Source organism: Ovis canadensis, chromosome 16 (assembly GCF_042477335.2).
Source record: "Ovis canadensis isolate MfBH-ARS-UI-01 breed Bighorn chromosome 16, ARS-UI_OviCan_v2, whole genome shotgun sequence".
Lineage (NCBI taxonomy): Eukaryota > Metazoa > Chordata > Mammalia > Artiodactyla > Bovidae > Ovis > Ovis canadensis.
Genome location: NC_091260.1, coordinates 19,863,556 through 19,879,264, shown reverse-complemented (window position 1 = coordinate 19,879,264; position 15,709 = coordinate 19,863,556). Strand labels below are relative to the sequence as shown.

General features: G+C 46.1%; 1 protein-coding gene across 3 annotated transcripts in view; it reads right to left on the bottom strand.

Annotated features, from left to right (window-relative positions):
* Positions 1–15,556, bottom strand: part of LOC138421530 (beta-hexosaminidase subunit beta-like) — a 32,367-nt gene extending 16,811 nt beyond the window's left edge. Inside the window, exons 1-3 of one of the 3 annotated variants that reach the window (XM_069555739.1) lie at positions 14,987–15,556; positions 8,610–8,755; positions 3,197–3,262 (exon numbers count right to left, since the gene is read on the bottom strand). In XM_069555739.1, coding sequence (XP_069411840.1) covers positions 3,197–3,262; positions 8,610–8,755; positions 14,987–15,261 — 487 coding nt within the window. In that variant the 5' untranslated portion in view covers positions 15,262–15,556. Of the gene's footprint in view, positions 1–3,196; positions 3,263–5,422; positions 5,481–8,609; positions 8,756–14,986 lie in introns of those variants that run through there. The other 2 variants (XM_069555740.1, XM_069555742.1) reach the window with 2 other exon arrangements.
* Between the last annotated feature and the right edge of the window lie 153 nt (positions 15,557–15,709).

Here is a 15,709-nt window from a genome sequence, read left to right as displayed (position 1 = left end):
GTGGCAGTACCCTCAAATATCATTTATGACACATTTGTTACTTTCATAGGCTGACAGTAAGTGGAAAATAAGGACTTCCTGGACTAGATTCACCAAACGCTCCCAAAAGTTCTCATGTGGATCAGGACAGAGATCAATAAAGCTGATTTCCCTAACAGGCCCCAGACAAGACAGGCAGACCAGACTGGTAAAAGTTTAACATCACATCCCATTATATGTAAATAATCTAGATGATAATATCTGTAGTTACATTTTTGGTAAGTCTCTATAGCTATTTTCATGTCACTATTTGAATAAGATCACAATCCTACCATTATTACTATGATATAAAACACAGCATTAACAGTCGTTACTTTATTCTAAATAACACTCAACCTGAGTCACATCCAAAGCCTTCTCTCCTTTTAATTACTATAACTTTGGCTAGCTAGCTCACATTAGAGAAAATTATCCTTCTCCTTTTTCAAAACCATACTAATTTGGAAGCCAGTAAAACAAACTCTTATCCTCTTAAAAGAAGAGGTCAAAGCAGCTTTCCAACAACACAAGAGAAGACTCTACACATGGACATCACCAGAGATCAACACCAAAATCAGACTGACTATATTCTTTGCAGCCAAAGATGAAGAAGCTCTGTACAGTCAAGGAGCTGACTGTGGCTCAGATCATGAACTCCTTATTGCCAAATTCAGACTTAAATTGAAGAAAATAGGTAAAACCGCTAGACCATTCAGGTATGACCTAAATCAAATCCCTTATGATTATACATTGGAAGTGAGAAATAGATTCAAGGGCCTAGATCTGATAGATAGAGTGCCTGATGAACTATGGACTGAGGTTTGTGACATTGTACAGGAGACAGGGATCAAGACCACCCCCATGGAAAAGAAATGCAAAAAAGCAAAATGGCTGTCTGCGGAGGCCTTACAAATAGCTGTGAAAAGAAGAGAGGCGAAAAGCAAAGGAGAAAAGGACAGATATAAGCATCTGAATGCGGAGTTCCAAAGAACAGCAAGGAGAGATAAGAAAGCCTTCTTCAGCGATGAATGCAAAGAAATAGCGGGAAACAACAGAATGGGAAAGACCAGAGATCTCTTCAAGAAAATTAGAGATACCAAGGGAACATTTCATGCAAAGATGGGCTTGATAAAGGCTCGAATGGTATGGACCTAAGAGAAGCAGAAGATATTAAGAAGAGGTGGCAAGAATACACAGAAGAACTGTACAAAAAAGATCTTCACGACCCAGATAATCATGATGATGTGATCACTCATCTAGAGCCAGACATACTGGAATGTGAAGTCAAGTGGGCCTTAGAAAGCATCACTACGAACAAAGCTAGTGGAGGTGATGGAATTCCAGTAGAGCTGTTTCAAATCCTGAAAGATGATGCTGTGAAAGTGCTGCACTCAACATGCCAGCAAATTTGGAAAACTCGGCAGTGGCCCCAGGACTGGAAAAGGTCAGTTTTCGTTCCAATTCCAAAGAAAGGCAATGCAAAAGAATGCTCAAACTACCGCACCATTGCACTCATCTCACATGCTAGTAAAGCAATGCTCAAAACTCTCCAAGCCAGGCTTCAGCAATACGTGAACCGTGAGCTCCCTGATGTTCAAGCTGGTTTTAGAAAACACAGAGGAGCCAGAGATCAAATTGCCAACATCCGCTGGATCATGGAAAAACCAAGAGAGTTCCAGGAAAACATTTATTTCTGCTTTATTGACTATGCCAAAGCCTTTGACTGTGTGGATCACAACAAACTGTGGAAAATTCTGAAAGAGATGGGAATACCAGATCACCTAACCTGCTTCTTGAGAAATCTGTATGCAGGCCAGGAAGCAACAGTTAGAACTGGACATGGAACAACAGACTGGTTCCAAATAGGAAAAGGAGTACGTCAAGGCTGTATATTGTCACCCTGCCTATTTAACTTCTATGCAAAGTACATCATGAGAAACGCTGGATTGGAAGAAACACAAGCTGGAATCAAGATTGCCAGGAGAAATATCAATAACCTCAGATATGCAGATGACACCATCCTTATGGCAGAAAGTGAAGAGGAACTAAAAAGCGTCTTGATGAAAGTGAAAGGTGAGCGAGAAAGTTGGTTAAAGCTCAACATTCAGAAAATGAAGATCATGGCATCCGGTCCCATCACTTCATGGGAAATAGATGGGGAAACAGTAGAAACAGTGTCAGACTTTATTTTTTTTTCGCTCCAAAATCACTGCAGATGGTGACTGCAGCCATGAAATTAAAAGACGCTTACTCCTTGGAAGAAAAGTTATGACCAACCTAGATAGTATATTCAAAAGCAGAGACATTACTTTGCTGACTAAGGTCCTTCTAGTCAAGGCTATGGTTTTTCCTTTGGTCATGTATGGATGTGAGAGTTCGACTGTGAAGAAGGCTGAGCGCCGAAGAATTGATGCTTTTGAACTGTGGTGTTGGAGAAGACTCTTGAGGGTCCCTTGGACTGCAAGGAGACCCAACCAGTCCATTCTGAAGGAGATCAGCCCTGGGATTTCTTTGGAAGGAATGATGCTAAAGCTGAAGCTCCAGTACTTTGGCCACCTCATGCGAAGTGTTGACTCATTGGAAAAGACTCTGATGCTGGGAGGGATTGGGGGCAGGACGAGAAGGGGACGACAGAGGATGAGATGGCTGGATGGCATTACTGACTCGATGGACGTGAGTCTCAGTGAACTCTGGGAGATGGTGATGGACAGGGAGGCCTGGCATGCTATGATTCATGGGGTCGCAAAGAGTCGGACACGACTGAGCCACTGAACTGAACTGTTGTTTGAATAAATAAATCAAATGCAGAAAGGACATGCTTGCTCTTGAAGGTGGCAAGAGGGGACGCATGATAAAACAAAACCTAACTGGAGCAGATCAGGGCCATTTATGACTATGAATATTACAGTCCAAGAACATCAAGGAATCGAGCACTATGAATGCAATAACCTTCAGACATTTGTAGAGGGTCCAGTGATCTTTCATTAAGTGGTATATATAAATGATCTTTCTTTAAGTGGTATATACAGTACTTAATGGAAATTGTTTTGAAAATACCCAAAAATCTATAAAGGGCCCAAGGAAGCAAAGTCTTGCTATTAATATGCTTGATTTCCCAAAGTGGCAACTGAAACTATTTCCTTATTAGAAAATAACAATGAAACTACGAAGAACTTACCTCGTAACACTCCCCAAACTCTGTTGGCAGTGAGCGTAGCCACTGGTCCTTGCACAAGCAAATTATCTGCATTGGAAACAGAAACACATGTTCCTCGTGTGGTGACAGATGGTAACATTTTACATTATGTACAAATAGCAAATCATTATGTTGTAAACCTGAAGCGAATATAATGTTATGTCAACTATACCTCAAAAAACCAGGAAAGAATAAAACGTTCTCTGCTTCATCATCACCCTCCACGGCCCCCACCACTCAGGGGGTCGCGTGACAGCTGGTGACACCCAGGGAAAACACATCTATCCACAGCTAGTCATCAGGTGACAGTCTTCTGACAAGGTAGCCTTTCCATCAGAAGAACAGAGTCACGAGTTAGGCTTATGTGTAAAAATGGACAGAAATACTGAATCACCACGTTGTGTAAGGGCAATGAACACGGTGTCGTAAGGTAATTGTACTTCAAAAACAAGCAAGCTCGCAGAAACAGAGATAAGACTCTTGGTTACCAGAGGCGGGTGGTGACTGGACAAAGGCGGGCAAAAGGTACCAACTTCTGGTTATAAGATTAATAAGTACACGGGACGTAATGTACAACAGGATGAACATAGTCAGCACGGCTGTATGCTATACATGAAAGCTGTTCAAAGAGTAAATCATAAGCGTTCTCATCAAGAAAAAATTGTTTTTCTTTAATTTTGTATCTGTATGAGATGTGCGTTCACTAATTTCCTGTGATAATCATTTCACGATGTATGTAAGTCAGATCATTATACTCTACACCTAGACTTACATGGTGCTGTATGTCAGTTATGCCTCAATTAAACTGGAAGAAAAAAAAATGTTTGCTGTTAATCCCTCAATGATATACAGTACATTTCGCAAAACATATCATTGCTATTTCTGGGTCATTATTTCTCCTGAGCTCCAAACCTGTTTCTCCAGCTGCCTTCTGTATATACTCACTTAAATGTCCTGTGAAAAGTGAAAGTTGCTCAGTCCTGTCCAACTCGTTGGGACCCCGTGGAGTTCTCCGTCCATGGAATTCTCCAGGCCAGAATACTGGAGTGGGCAGCCTTTCCTGTCTCCAGGGGATCTTCCCAACCCAGGGATCGAACCCAGGTCTCCCACATTTCTTGGGGATTCTTTACCGCCAAAGTCACATGGGAAGCCCAAGAATACTGGAGTGGGTAGCCTACCCCCTTCTCCAGGGGATCTTCCTGACCCAGGAATCAAGCCAGGGTCTCCTGCACTGCAGGCGAATCCTTTACCAGGGAAGCCCCAGAAATCCCGCAGGTTCTTCCTTAAACTCCACAAGCCCCAGACTGGACTCTTCCCTCTTCCCACTTGCTGGGCTCTGGACTCATCCTCTCCCGACTCCAGCCAGCCGAGCAGCTCAAGTCAGGAACCTGGTGTCATCTCCATGATTCCTCATTCTCCCTTACTGGAGAGTTCTCTCCCGCTACCCCTCTACAGAGCAGGGTCTTACTTCAGCTAACACTTTAAGTCACAAGGGCAAACTCCTCAGTGCCCCTCATTTCCTGATGAAGCCTCTGGTATCAGTCTTGCCCCCTGTGAGACCAGAGCTTTCTCTACCCCGGCCGTTCTCTCCCTGTGCCCCCTACTCGCCCTGTACCTGATACCCCTAACACTGTCCTGAATCCTCCTTAGCACTCACTTGCTGGGACCTTGCTGGTGGTCCAGAATCTGCCTTCTAACGCAGGGCATAGGAGTTCAATCTTTGGTTGGCGAACAAAGATGCCACATGCCGAGGTGCAACTGAGCACACGCAGTGCAACTAGAGGTTGCCACAACAGTCATTTCCGTGTTTAGAGAGCCTTCTCCTGGAGTCATCCACAGATAGTATAAAGCACCAGAAAGCACAGAGGTTGAAAGCTAAAGGGATGTGACAGGGAAGACTCTGCCAGAGCAAAGACACTCGAGGGCTGCAGGTCCATGATTTAACATGCTATCTCTGCTTCATCATCACCCTGCACCACCATCACCCAGGGTGTTGCCTTAACAGTTGGCTACACATAGGGAAAACAGCTCTATCAACAGCCAACAATCAGGTGACAATCTTCTGACAAGGAAGCCTTTCCATCAGACGAACAGTCGAGAGGTAGCTAAAGGCCAGGCTAAGAACGGTATTGCTGTTATGACCACAGTCAAATCACGATTCCTCCCCTCTATTAAATCCTTAGTTTAAGCTCCCTAAATAGAACTCACCATTTCACTGGTCACGGTTTAAAAGCCAGCTTTTCCCACATTCCAGTTCTGAGATCTCCTGGAATCAGTCAGCACAAAGACTTATCTAAGACCATTAACATGTGGCATATACCTGATGCCAGTTATTTTCCAACAGCTGAGGACTGGCTGATATTTAAAAGGACTCTGATTCAACCCAATGCAGAAACCACACATATAAAGCAATACAGAGGAGATTGTATTTCCTAAATATATGGACAAATAAGCTATAGAATTTTTATTCCACAGCCAAATTCTTAGTCTTAACACCGATGAGCTCCCTGAGGTGGAACGAAGGCATCTTTCTTTCAATGATCCCTTTCTATACTTTTTGCACCACACTGTTGTTTTGAAGGGTATACATGCAAATAACAGCAATGGATTCCTCTTTTTAGAATAATAAAATGTTACAGGTAAGACTAAAATCCCCTTTGAGATGCCCACTGAACTCCCCCTACTTGCGTAGAGGAAACAGCAGGGCTTTCCTGGGCCCTGTTACATTCACGCGGCAAGAAACAGATGCTGCCTCATGCGCACCTCCTTGTATTTATGCCGGTGTGTAAATGGGACCCCCTGTACACACTAGGATATATCCCCCCTTGTCCAACTCAGCAATCGATCTTGGCAAGTTCCCCATGTCGTTCTATCTCCACTTCTTTTTTAAGTATCGTGTTTACTGGCGCGTGCTGCACTGGGTCTCCGCTGCTGCGCGTGGGCTGTCTCTAGCTGGGGCTGGCGGGGCCTCCTCTCGAGCGGCAGTGCATGGGGCTCTCGCTGTGGCCGTCTCTTGTGCAGAGCACAGGCTCTCAGCATGCAGGCTTCAGTCGTGTGGCTCATGGGCGCAGTAGTTGTGGCTGTGGGGTTTAGCTGCTCCTCAGCAGATGGGGTCTTCCCAGATCAGGGTCGAAACGCGTGGCCTCTCTCTTGGCCCGCAGATTCTTAAACACTGGACACTAGAGAAGCCCTGTAACTCCACTTGTTCATTCTCAATTGTTGAAGCGTATTCTCTAGAGTCAACTGACAAGATATACGCAGCCATTCTTCTGGTGATGAACATTCGTTTTGCTTATAAACATTCACTGTGGCAGACAAACCACAGAGAACATTCTTGATGTATGTAATCACTTCTCTGTGGTAGAAATTAGTCTACATCTGGTTCTGAGGAGGTGCCTATTTCTATTTTACTTGATGTTGCTGTTAACACTCATCAGCTTCTCCAAGATTTCCTCATACCCTTGGACAACGGTTGATATCTTGTTATTTCCATTTGTGTGTTACCTCTCTCATCATCATCATCAACAACTAGTTTAAAACTAGTTTATCCTTTAACCAGAATATTTCATGGTTAGCTTATCTCCAGAAGTCTCCCTTTCAGAAAAATGGGGTTTGCAAAGCTGAATGCAAGACAGACTATAACTCCCCAGCCTTGACACATTCCATCATTTGTATTTTACAATATGTCATTGTACTGCCAGTCAGCAAAGATTCCTTGGTAATTTGCTGATCATTCCTCAATTCAGATTGCAAAATCTAATTCATAAAGTGTCTGAGTGCTATCTGTCAACTCACATGACTAATGTGGGCAAACCATCATGATTCTCTTCTAAGAACAGCCACAGAATGGAAAAGAAATGAAGTTATTTTGCAAAACGATGTTATCAAGGCATCAAGAAATCTCATCTCTAATCAAAAGGATGAAGAGATGGACTTTACCTGTCTGTGAGGCAGCCTGAGAACAAAGGGGTTACTCTCTTCTCTAAGATATGCATTTTCCTTTCTATTTAGCACCTGACTCACCAGCCTGCTCGTTCTGCACTAATCTTAAATCACCCATTGCTCCTTTGATTCCTTGATACAATCCCATGTAATCTCCAGTCAGTACATGCTATGAAAAAGGTCTGCCCATCTGTTTATTCTTTCTAGAACAAGTTAGGAAAAGCCTTGGAGAGTAATATTTTATGCAGACAGGAAAATCACGTAGCTAAGTGTTGATTATATTTTCAATCAATATAAATGAAGATGGAATATAAATATAATACAACATAAATATAAATGAAAAGTGAAAAACTTCACCCCTCTCAGTTCTGCATTATCTATGTGTCAACTTAATTATAAACAGAAACCATGTCGGGACGTCTCTGGAGGTCCAGTGGTTAAGCCTCTGTGCTTCCACTGCAAGGGGCACAGGTTCAATTCGTGGTCAGGACTTAAGATCCCACATACTGTGCCAAAAAAAAAAAAAAAAGAATGAAAGATCATGCCTATAAACATAGGCTTAATTTCAAAATAAACTATCTAGATGTGCATAATTAAGGGATAAGCCAAGTAAGTTTTGGCACATCCATACAGTTGGTAGAACATTATTCAGCCACTAAAAATGCTGTCATTGAAAAATATTTATTGAAATTCATGCTCATACACAAAAAAGAGGCTTCCCAGGTCGTGCTAGTGGTAAAGAACCCGCATGTCAATGCAGGAGACATGAGAAATGGGGGTTCAATCCCTTGGTTATGACGATCCCCTTGAAAGGAATGGCAAACCACTCCTGTATTCTAGCCTGGGAAATCCCATGGATAGAGGACCCTGGCAGAGTACAGTCCATGGGGTCTCAAAGAGTCAGACCGACTGAAGCAACTTAGTATAGCACATGCAAAAAAGAAAAATAGAAAAACCAAATGTACAGAACTAGACCCCTTTTTCATGCCATTCTTTATCTTATGCTTTTATTTATATCTATGTAAAACATTCAAACTCGGCAAAAAAAAAAAAAATCTAAGTAACAAAGGTGAACTCTGAGTGCTGGGATTATGAATAATTTAATTCCTCCTCTTCACTTACTGTACTTAAAGATTTCCTGCAATGATTATGTTTGAGTTTTGCCATCAGACTTTTAACAGTAATTATTTAGTCATTTATTATTGCCACATGTGCAGCATGTGGGACTTTTGTTCCCCATCCAAGGATCAAACCTGTGCTCCCTGCAGCGGAAGTGCAGTGTCTTAACCTTAGACCGCCAGTGAAGTTCCCTAAGGGTTATTTTTAAAAATAATAATTATAAACTCACTGGTTAAGAGCTCACAATAGTTCAGGGAGTAGAGTCAGCTTCTGGCCCTCGAGTCTATAACAAGCAGCTTTGTGAACAGTCTATTCCCATGACATAGGTACTCACAAGACTCATCCGAGGTGATGCTGGGGAAACTGTCACACTCTGGGTCCATGATGACTGAGACTTCAAGTTTCTGTAACTCCATTTTCCTTGCAACATTATCAGAGTCAAGAGGCCACTTGTCGAAACCAAAAATATAGGCATAATACCTGTGTGAGAGAAATTGAAACAAATTTTCAAACCATTGTTGTTCATTCCCTATGTCGGGTCTGACTATATGACTACATGAAGTACAGCACACCAGGCTTCCCTGTCTTTCACTAGGTGTGTGAAGCTGGGTGTGCAAGCTCATTCTGACTAGTGATGGGGCAGGGCGGGGAGGAGGGTGGGAGGAAGCTTTCTCTCCGAGGTGAGCACCAAGAAGAAAACTTTCTCTGTACGTGACACCTACACACGTGGCAGCCACACCAAAGAGAGCAGGTCAGAGATGACAAGAGTACAGGTTTCCTAATGATACTGCTGAGCCACGTAGCCAACTAGCCCTGAAATCCTGCCCGCTTTTGGACTTCTCAATGTGTGAGATTCTTTACCATCTGAGCCACCAATGGCTGAGTGGTTCAAGATTGAGAAAGAGGAGACAGGGCTGTTGGCTGTCACCCTGGTTCCTTAATCTGTATGTTGAGCACATCATGAGAAATGCCGGGCTGGATGAGTCACAAGCTGGACTCAAGACAGGCGGGAGAACCTCAGATACAGGGATGATGCCACTCTAATGGCAGAAAGAGAAGAGGAACTAGAGAGCCTCCTGCTGAGGGTGAAGGAGGGGAGAGGAAGAGCTGGCTTAAAACTAAACATTAAAAAAACTAAGATCACGCCATCTGGCCCCATTAGGTGGTGGCTGAGACACTAAGTCGAGTCTGACTGTTACGACCCCATGGACAGTAGCCTGCAAGGCTCCTCTGTCCATGGGATTCTCCAGGCAAGAATATTGGAGTGGGTTGCCATTTCCTTCTCCAGAGAATCTTCCAGACCCACGGATGGAACCAGGGTCTCCTGCTTTGCAGGCAGATTCTTTATCAAATGCGCTACTGGCTCATCACTTCATGGAAAATAGAGGGGAAAGGTTGAAGTCAGTGACAGATTTCCTCATCTTGGGCGCTAAAATCACTGCGGATGGTGACGGCAGCCATGAAATTGGAAGATATTTGCTTCTTGGCAGGAAGGCGATGACAAACCCAGACAAGTGTGTTGAAAAGCAGAGACGTTACTCTGTAGAAAGGTCTGTATAGTGAAGGCTGTGGTCTTCCCAGTAGTCACGTACGATTGTGAGAGCTGGACTGTAAAGAAGGCAGAGTGCCAAAGAACTGATGCCTTCAAACTGCAGTGCTGAAGAAGACTCCTGAGAGTCCCTCGGATAGCAAGGAGATCAAACGAGCCAATCCTAAGGGAGATCAACCCTGACTATTCACTGGAAGGACTGATGCTCAAGCTGAAGCTCCACTATTTTGGTCATCTGATGTGAACAGCTGACTCATTGGAAAAGTCCTTGATGCTGGGAAAGACTGAGGGAGAAGAAGAGGATGTCAGAGGAGGAGATGGCAGGATGGAATCACCAAGGCAATAGATATGAACTTGGGCAAACTTCGGAAGATGCTGAGGGACAGAGGTCTGGCCTGCTGCCTCCGTGGGGTCACGGAGAGTGGACACGACTGGGCAACTGAACAACAGCAACAACAACATGTGAGGTAACAGGTTTTCTCTTTGCTCAAGCCAGACTGAGCTGGGACTCCTGTTACCTTCCAACAAAAGTATCCCAGCTAGTAACACCAAAGAATCCTCACTAGGGCCTGGAAAATTTACATTCTGCTGGCACCTGACTATCAGAGGAAGAGGGTAGCAAATAAACATTTGAAGGTACTAGAAGATAAAAGATCACATAGTCTTCAAAGCCTAAGATATGCAACAGATTCTGAGAAGCCAGAAAGCTGTATAAGCTACTTATATATAAGACTGTCTTGTGTGTTTTCCAGGGAAGTAAGGAGAGATGGGAAAGTTCTGATGAACTTGGAAGTGTATGGAAGTTAACCAATGAGACAGTGAAAGAGATAAAGGTTCTGAGGGAAATCATTAGCTTAGGAAAATCTTTTTATAATTTAAAAATACATTATTTATTTACTTGGCTGGGCTGAGCCTTAGTTCTGGCATGTGGGATCTAGTTCTCTTACTGAGAATTAAACCTGGGCCCCTGCATTGGCAACGTCCAGGAAGTCTAAGCCCTTGGACCACCAAGGAAGTCTCAATCGAAAAATCCTGACAGATTCAAAAGGAAATGAAGATCACTAAACTGTATAGCTAAAAATGGCTAATACAGCAATCCTAAAATTACGACATCTGGTCCCATCACTTCATGGGAAATAGATGGGGAAACAGTGGAAACAGTGGCTGACTTTAATTTGGGGGGCTTCAAAATCACTGCAGATGGTGACTGCAGCAATGAAATTGAAAGATGTTTACTCCTTGGAAGGAAAGTTATGACCAACCTAGATAGCATGTTCAAAAGCAGAGACATTACTATGCCAACAAAGGTCCGTCTAGTCAAGGCTATGGTTTTTCCAGTGGTCATGTATGGATGTGAGAGTTGGACTGTGAAGAACGCTGAGTGCTGAAGAATTGATGCTTTTGAACTGTGGTGTTGGAGAAGACTCTTGAGAGTCCCTTGGACTGCAAGGAGATCCAACCAGTCCATTCTGAAGGAGATCATTCCTGGGTGTTCTTTGGAAGGACTGATGCTGAAGCTGAAAACTCCAATATTTGGCCACCTCATGCGAAGAGTTGACTCATTGGAAAAGACCCTGATGCTGGGAGGGGTTGGGGGCAGAAGGAGAAGGGGACGACAGAGGATGAGATGGCTGGATGGCATCACCGACTTGATGTACATGAGTTTGGGTAAACTCCGGGAGTTTGTGATGGATAGGGAGGCCTGGTGTGCTGCAATTCATGGGGTTGCAAAGAGTCGGACACGACTGAGCAACTGAACTGAACTGAACTGAACTGAGGGCTTCCCAGGTTGCACTAGTGGTAAAAACCCAATTTTCAGTGCAGGAGATGAAGAGATGGTGGTTCCATCCCTGGGTTGGGAAGATCCCCTGGAGCAGGAAATGACAACCCACCCCAGTATTCTTGCTTAGAAAATTATATGGGCAGAGGTGGCTTAAGGGCTACAGCCCATGGGGCCACAAGTCAGACACAACTGAGCACACAGCAGTCTTAAATACAAACTACCATAATTTTAAAAAAAAATTTAAAGGAAATTATACCTGTTGGCAGCTTTGAGTCAGGTGCTGCTTGTGCCAAATAAAGAAATCTTGGCCCTAGATATTAAAGCTCTAATATAAAACTCTAGTCAATACTATGGTTTTCCCAGTAGGCATGTATGGATATGAGAGTTGGACTATAAAGAAAGCTGAGCGCTGAAGGATTGATGCTTTTGAACTGTGGTGTTGGAGAAGACTCTTGAGAGTCCCTCGGACTGCAAGGAGATCCATCCAGTCCATCAGTCCTGAATGTTCATTGGAGGGACTGATGCTGAAGCTGAAACTTCAATACTTTGGCCACCTGATGCAAAGACCTGACTCATTTGAAACGACCCTGATGCTGGGAAAGATTGAAAGCAAGAAAAGGGGACAACAGAGGAGGAGATGGTTGGGTGGGATCACATATTCAATGGACAAGAGTTTGAGTAAACCCTGGAAGTTTGTGACGGACAGGGGGGCCTGGCATGCTGCAGTCCATGGGGTCAAAAAGAGTGGGACACAACTGAGTGACTGAACTGAACAGAAAACTAAGGGATTGGACTCAATGGTGTCCAAGGTGCCTGTGAACAGTCAATACCTTCATCGTCTCTACCTCTTTGCGACCCCATGGACTGTAGCCTGCCTGGCTCCTCTGTCCATGGAATTCTCCAGGCAAGGATACTTGAGTGGGTAGCCTCTCCCTTTGCCAGGGGATATTCCTGACCCAGGGATTGAACATGGGTCTCCTGCATTGCAGGCAGATTCCTTACCATATGAGCCACCAGGAAAGCCCATTTTAGCTTGTCAGGATCTGAAACTAAAGTTTCAGTTAACCAAGGAGGGAAAAAGGCAAAAAGAAAAAACTGGCATGTGAGCTTGTTCTAAAAGCTAAGGAAGCAGCCACGTACCAGACAGACAGAACTCTGCCTGCAAAATGCATACTGTTTCAAAGCAGAGGCTGACACAAGTGGGTTCCTCAGGAGAGGGCAGCCATGAGAACCTGATCACACTGGGGCCTCGGTTTTACCTGTTCTCCATGGCCTACACATTCTAGAACATCCCATCATCTCTAAACCTTTTCAACTCCATCATGCCTTTTCTCTGAAGCAGTAAAGGCCCCTCCTCGGTTCCGAGAACACTCTCCTGAGTGCTTTCAAGTCTCAGCCATAAGGGCTAATGTTTTATAATCTGCTTCCTAACATGCAGGGTATAATTAATAGCTGCTTGCCACACAGGGCAGAAATTAGTTAGACAAAGCCTTCAGATAACTACCTGCACTCTCTTAGGATGCCAAGCCTTGTTTTTTAAACCATCTCACAGCTTCTTCAAGTTCTGCTGATCTAACCATGGTCGCCTTACAGCAGCCACGCTTTCTTGCCATACTCATACCATTCGCTTATCACCAGCAGCATGGCACAGAAGGAAAATCCAGTTGTACGAACTGAGTCCCAGAGCAAATGAGGTGTGTTTGTTTTTAAAAGATTCTCAAGTCAACATCTTCCATTAAATGGCCTTCAGGTACTTGTTCCTTCTCAATATCCCAAGGCCGGTAATCAACCACCTTGATATAACTTCTTCACCCAGACTCTAGCCTTTCCGACCTGATGGCAGATTCAACACCAAAGACTCATTAGAGCATGCATCTAAAATGAGGGTAACATTGTCCCTCTTCTTATTTAGTGGTTCACAGGTGAAGGAGAAGAAGCCATCTCTGCCGTCGACTTTCTAAGTCTCTGCGGCCTAAGCCTGAGTCCGAGGCCGAGCTGGGGTCACCCCGAGCTCACCTGCTCGGGGTCAGCAGGTGCTGATGTGACTAGTCCTGCCATTTACCCCCCAGCTGCTTGGTGTCCTGCAAGCACAGTTAAGCTCTAATGACCTCAGGGAACAACGACCAAAATCTGAGGGAGGGAAGGACCTGTACACTGAGCACCAAACCACACTCCTTCAGGGCACCTTTAGGACAGTCTTGCCCTTTAGGACAAGTCGAAGACTCAGGCTTCTTGAGACACCTGCCCAAGGGCTATCCGCCTTGCACACGGTGTAGTTAGCAGAGCTAGCGCTTTGGCACACCACCACAAACCAACTCTTACTTTTGCTCAGTAAGTCCTGTCCCACCCTTGTGACCCCATGGACTGTAGCCTGCCAGGCTCCTCTGTCCATGGGAATTTTCCAGGCAAGAATGCTGGAGTGGTTGCCATTTCCTCCTCCAGGGGATCTTCCCCACCCAGGGAGGGATGGAACCCATGTCTCTTGTGTCTCCTGCATTGGCAGGCAGAGTCTTTCCAGCTGAGCCACCAGAGAAGCCCTGCATCCCTCCCAATCAACTTGACATCAATTTTAAGAAGAAAGAAAAAGCTAGCACTGTGGGCTGCCTCCCTACTACACAACTCACCCTGTGACCAGTGGGGTTACAAACCTGAGGCTGGAGGGCTGAGAGGTGCTAAGGATCTAAACAGGAAGCTGGGAGAGCAAGCACATGTTTCTGGCAATCAAAAGGAGAAGCAGGTATTGCAGTGCAGTGACCATACCAAAGTAGCTAGGGGAAGCTATGCAGCACTTTGCATGGGACAGAGGTTTTGGAAGGGAAGGGGAGTTTGGGGCAATGCTTCAACCTAAGGACTTTCTGCCACCTGAACTGTTACCAGACTGGGGGAGGAGAGACTGCCTATAAACGAAAAGCCACTCTGGGAAACCCCTAGTCCCCAAGCTTTAAGAACCCATCTTCCTCTTAGAACTCCCCCCAGATAAACTGCCATTAACCCTCCATCCACTCCATTCTCCGAGGCGAACACAGCCACAAACTCTGAGCACCCTACTCCAAAACAGGGTTCCAGAGCACCCGGGAAGTCCCTTAGGAGGCGGGGGTGGGGGGACGGGACGGGAGGTCAGGGGAAGAGCTTGCGTTTCAGTTCCTGCCTGTTCAAGCCTGCTCTGCTCTCTCTAGACCCGTGACTTTGGTCTGGTCACTGGCCGGTTCACCCGTCAAATGGGGCAAGAGCGTCGGCCAGGCTGGATGGCTGTGCAGGCGCTAAGAGGCTCTCAGGGGCTCCTCCTCTCGGCGCCTGCGCTGCGTCCCAGGGGTGGTCCGTCCCTCCCCGCCCCGGGGTCTCCGGGTCCCCTCCCTGGCCGCCCGTCGGGAGCGCTCACCGCCGAAACGCTTCCTGCAGGACGGCGCAGGAGGGGCCGGCCTTGGAAGAGGCGCTGTGCCCGAAGAAGAAGTTTCCGGGCGAGAGGTACAGCAAGCGCGGGGTCGTCATCGCAGAGACAGGCAGGGGCCAAAGATTCTGGTTCCGCGATGCAGAGATGCGTGGGGTCTGCGCCGTTCGCCTCTCCAGCGCCGCCTGCACTACCAGCACCCCCAGCGCCGCCAGCAGCGCCAGCAGCCCGGGCAGCCTCAGCCTCCCGAACCCGCGTTGCTCCATGGATGCAGCTGCTCTCTACCCGCCCCCACCGTAAGCTCCAGCCGCGGCCTCGGCTCCTGATCCCGCCGGAGTCCGAGGGGCGGCGCGTGGAGCAAGCGAGTCCGAGAGTCACCTGACTGTGCTCCGCCTCCAGAGCGCTGGGGCAGCCATGGGGACCAGAGCCCAGCCGTGCAGCCCTCTGCCTCCAGCCCAACCCGGGCTTCTTCCCTGCCCAGACTTCCCGCTGGTAGCGCTGCGGTTCTTGCAGCAGCTCACCTCAGTGATACTGCCGAACAACGCACGCCCAACTTCCTCCCGCCCCTAACACCAGATAACCCGGGTTGTTCAATTCAGTTCAGTTCAGTCGCTCAGTAGTGTCCAACTCTTTGCTACCCCATGAATCAAAGCACGCCAAGCCTCCCTGTCTATCACCAACTCCCGGAGTCCACCCAAACCCATGTCCATTGAG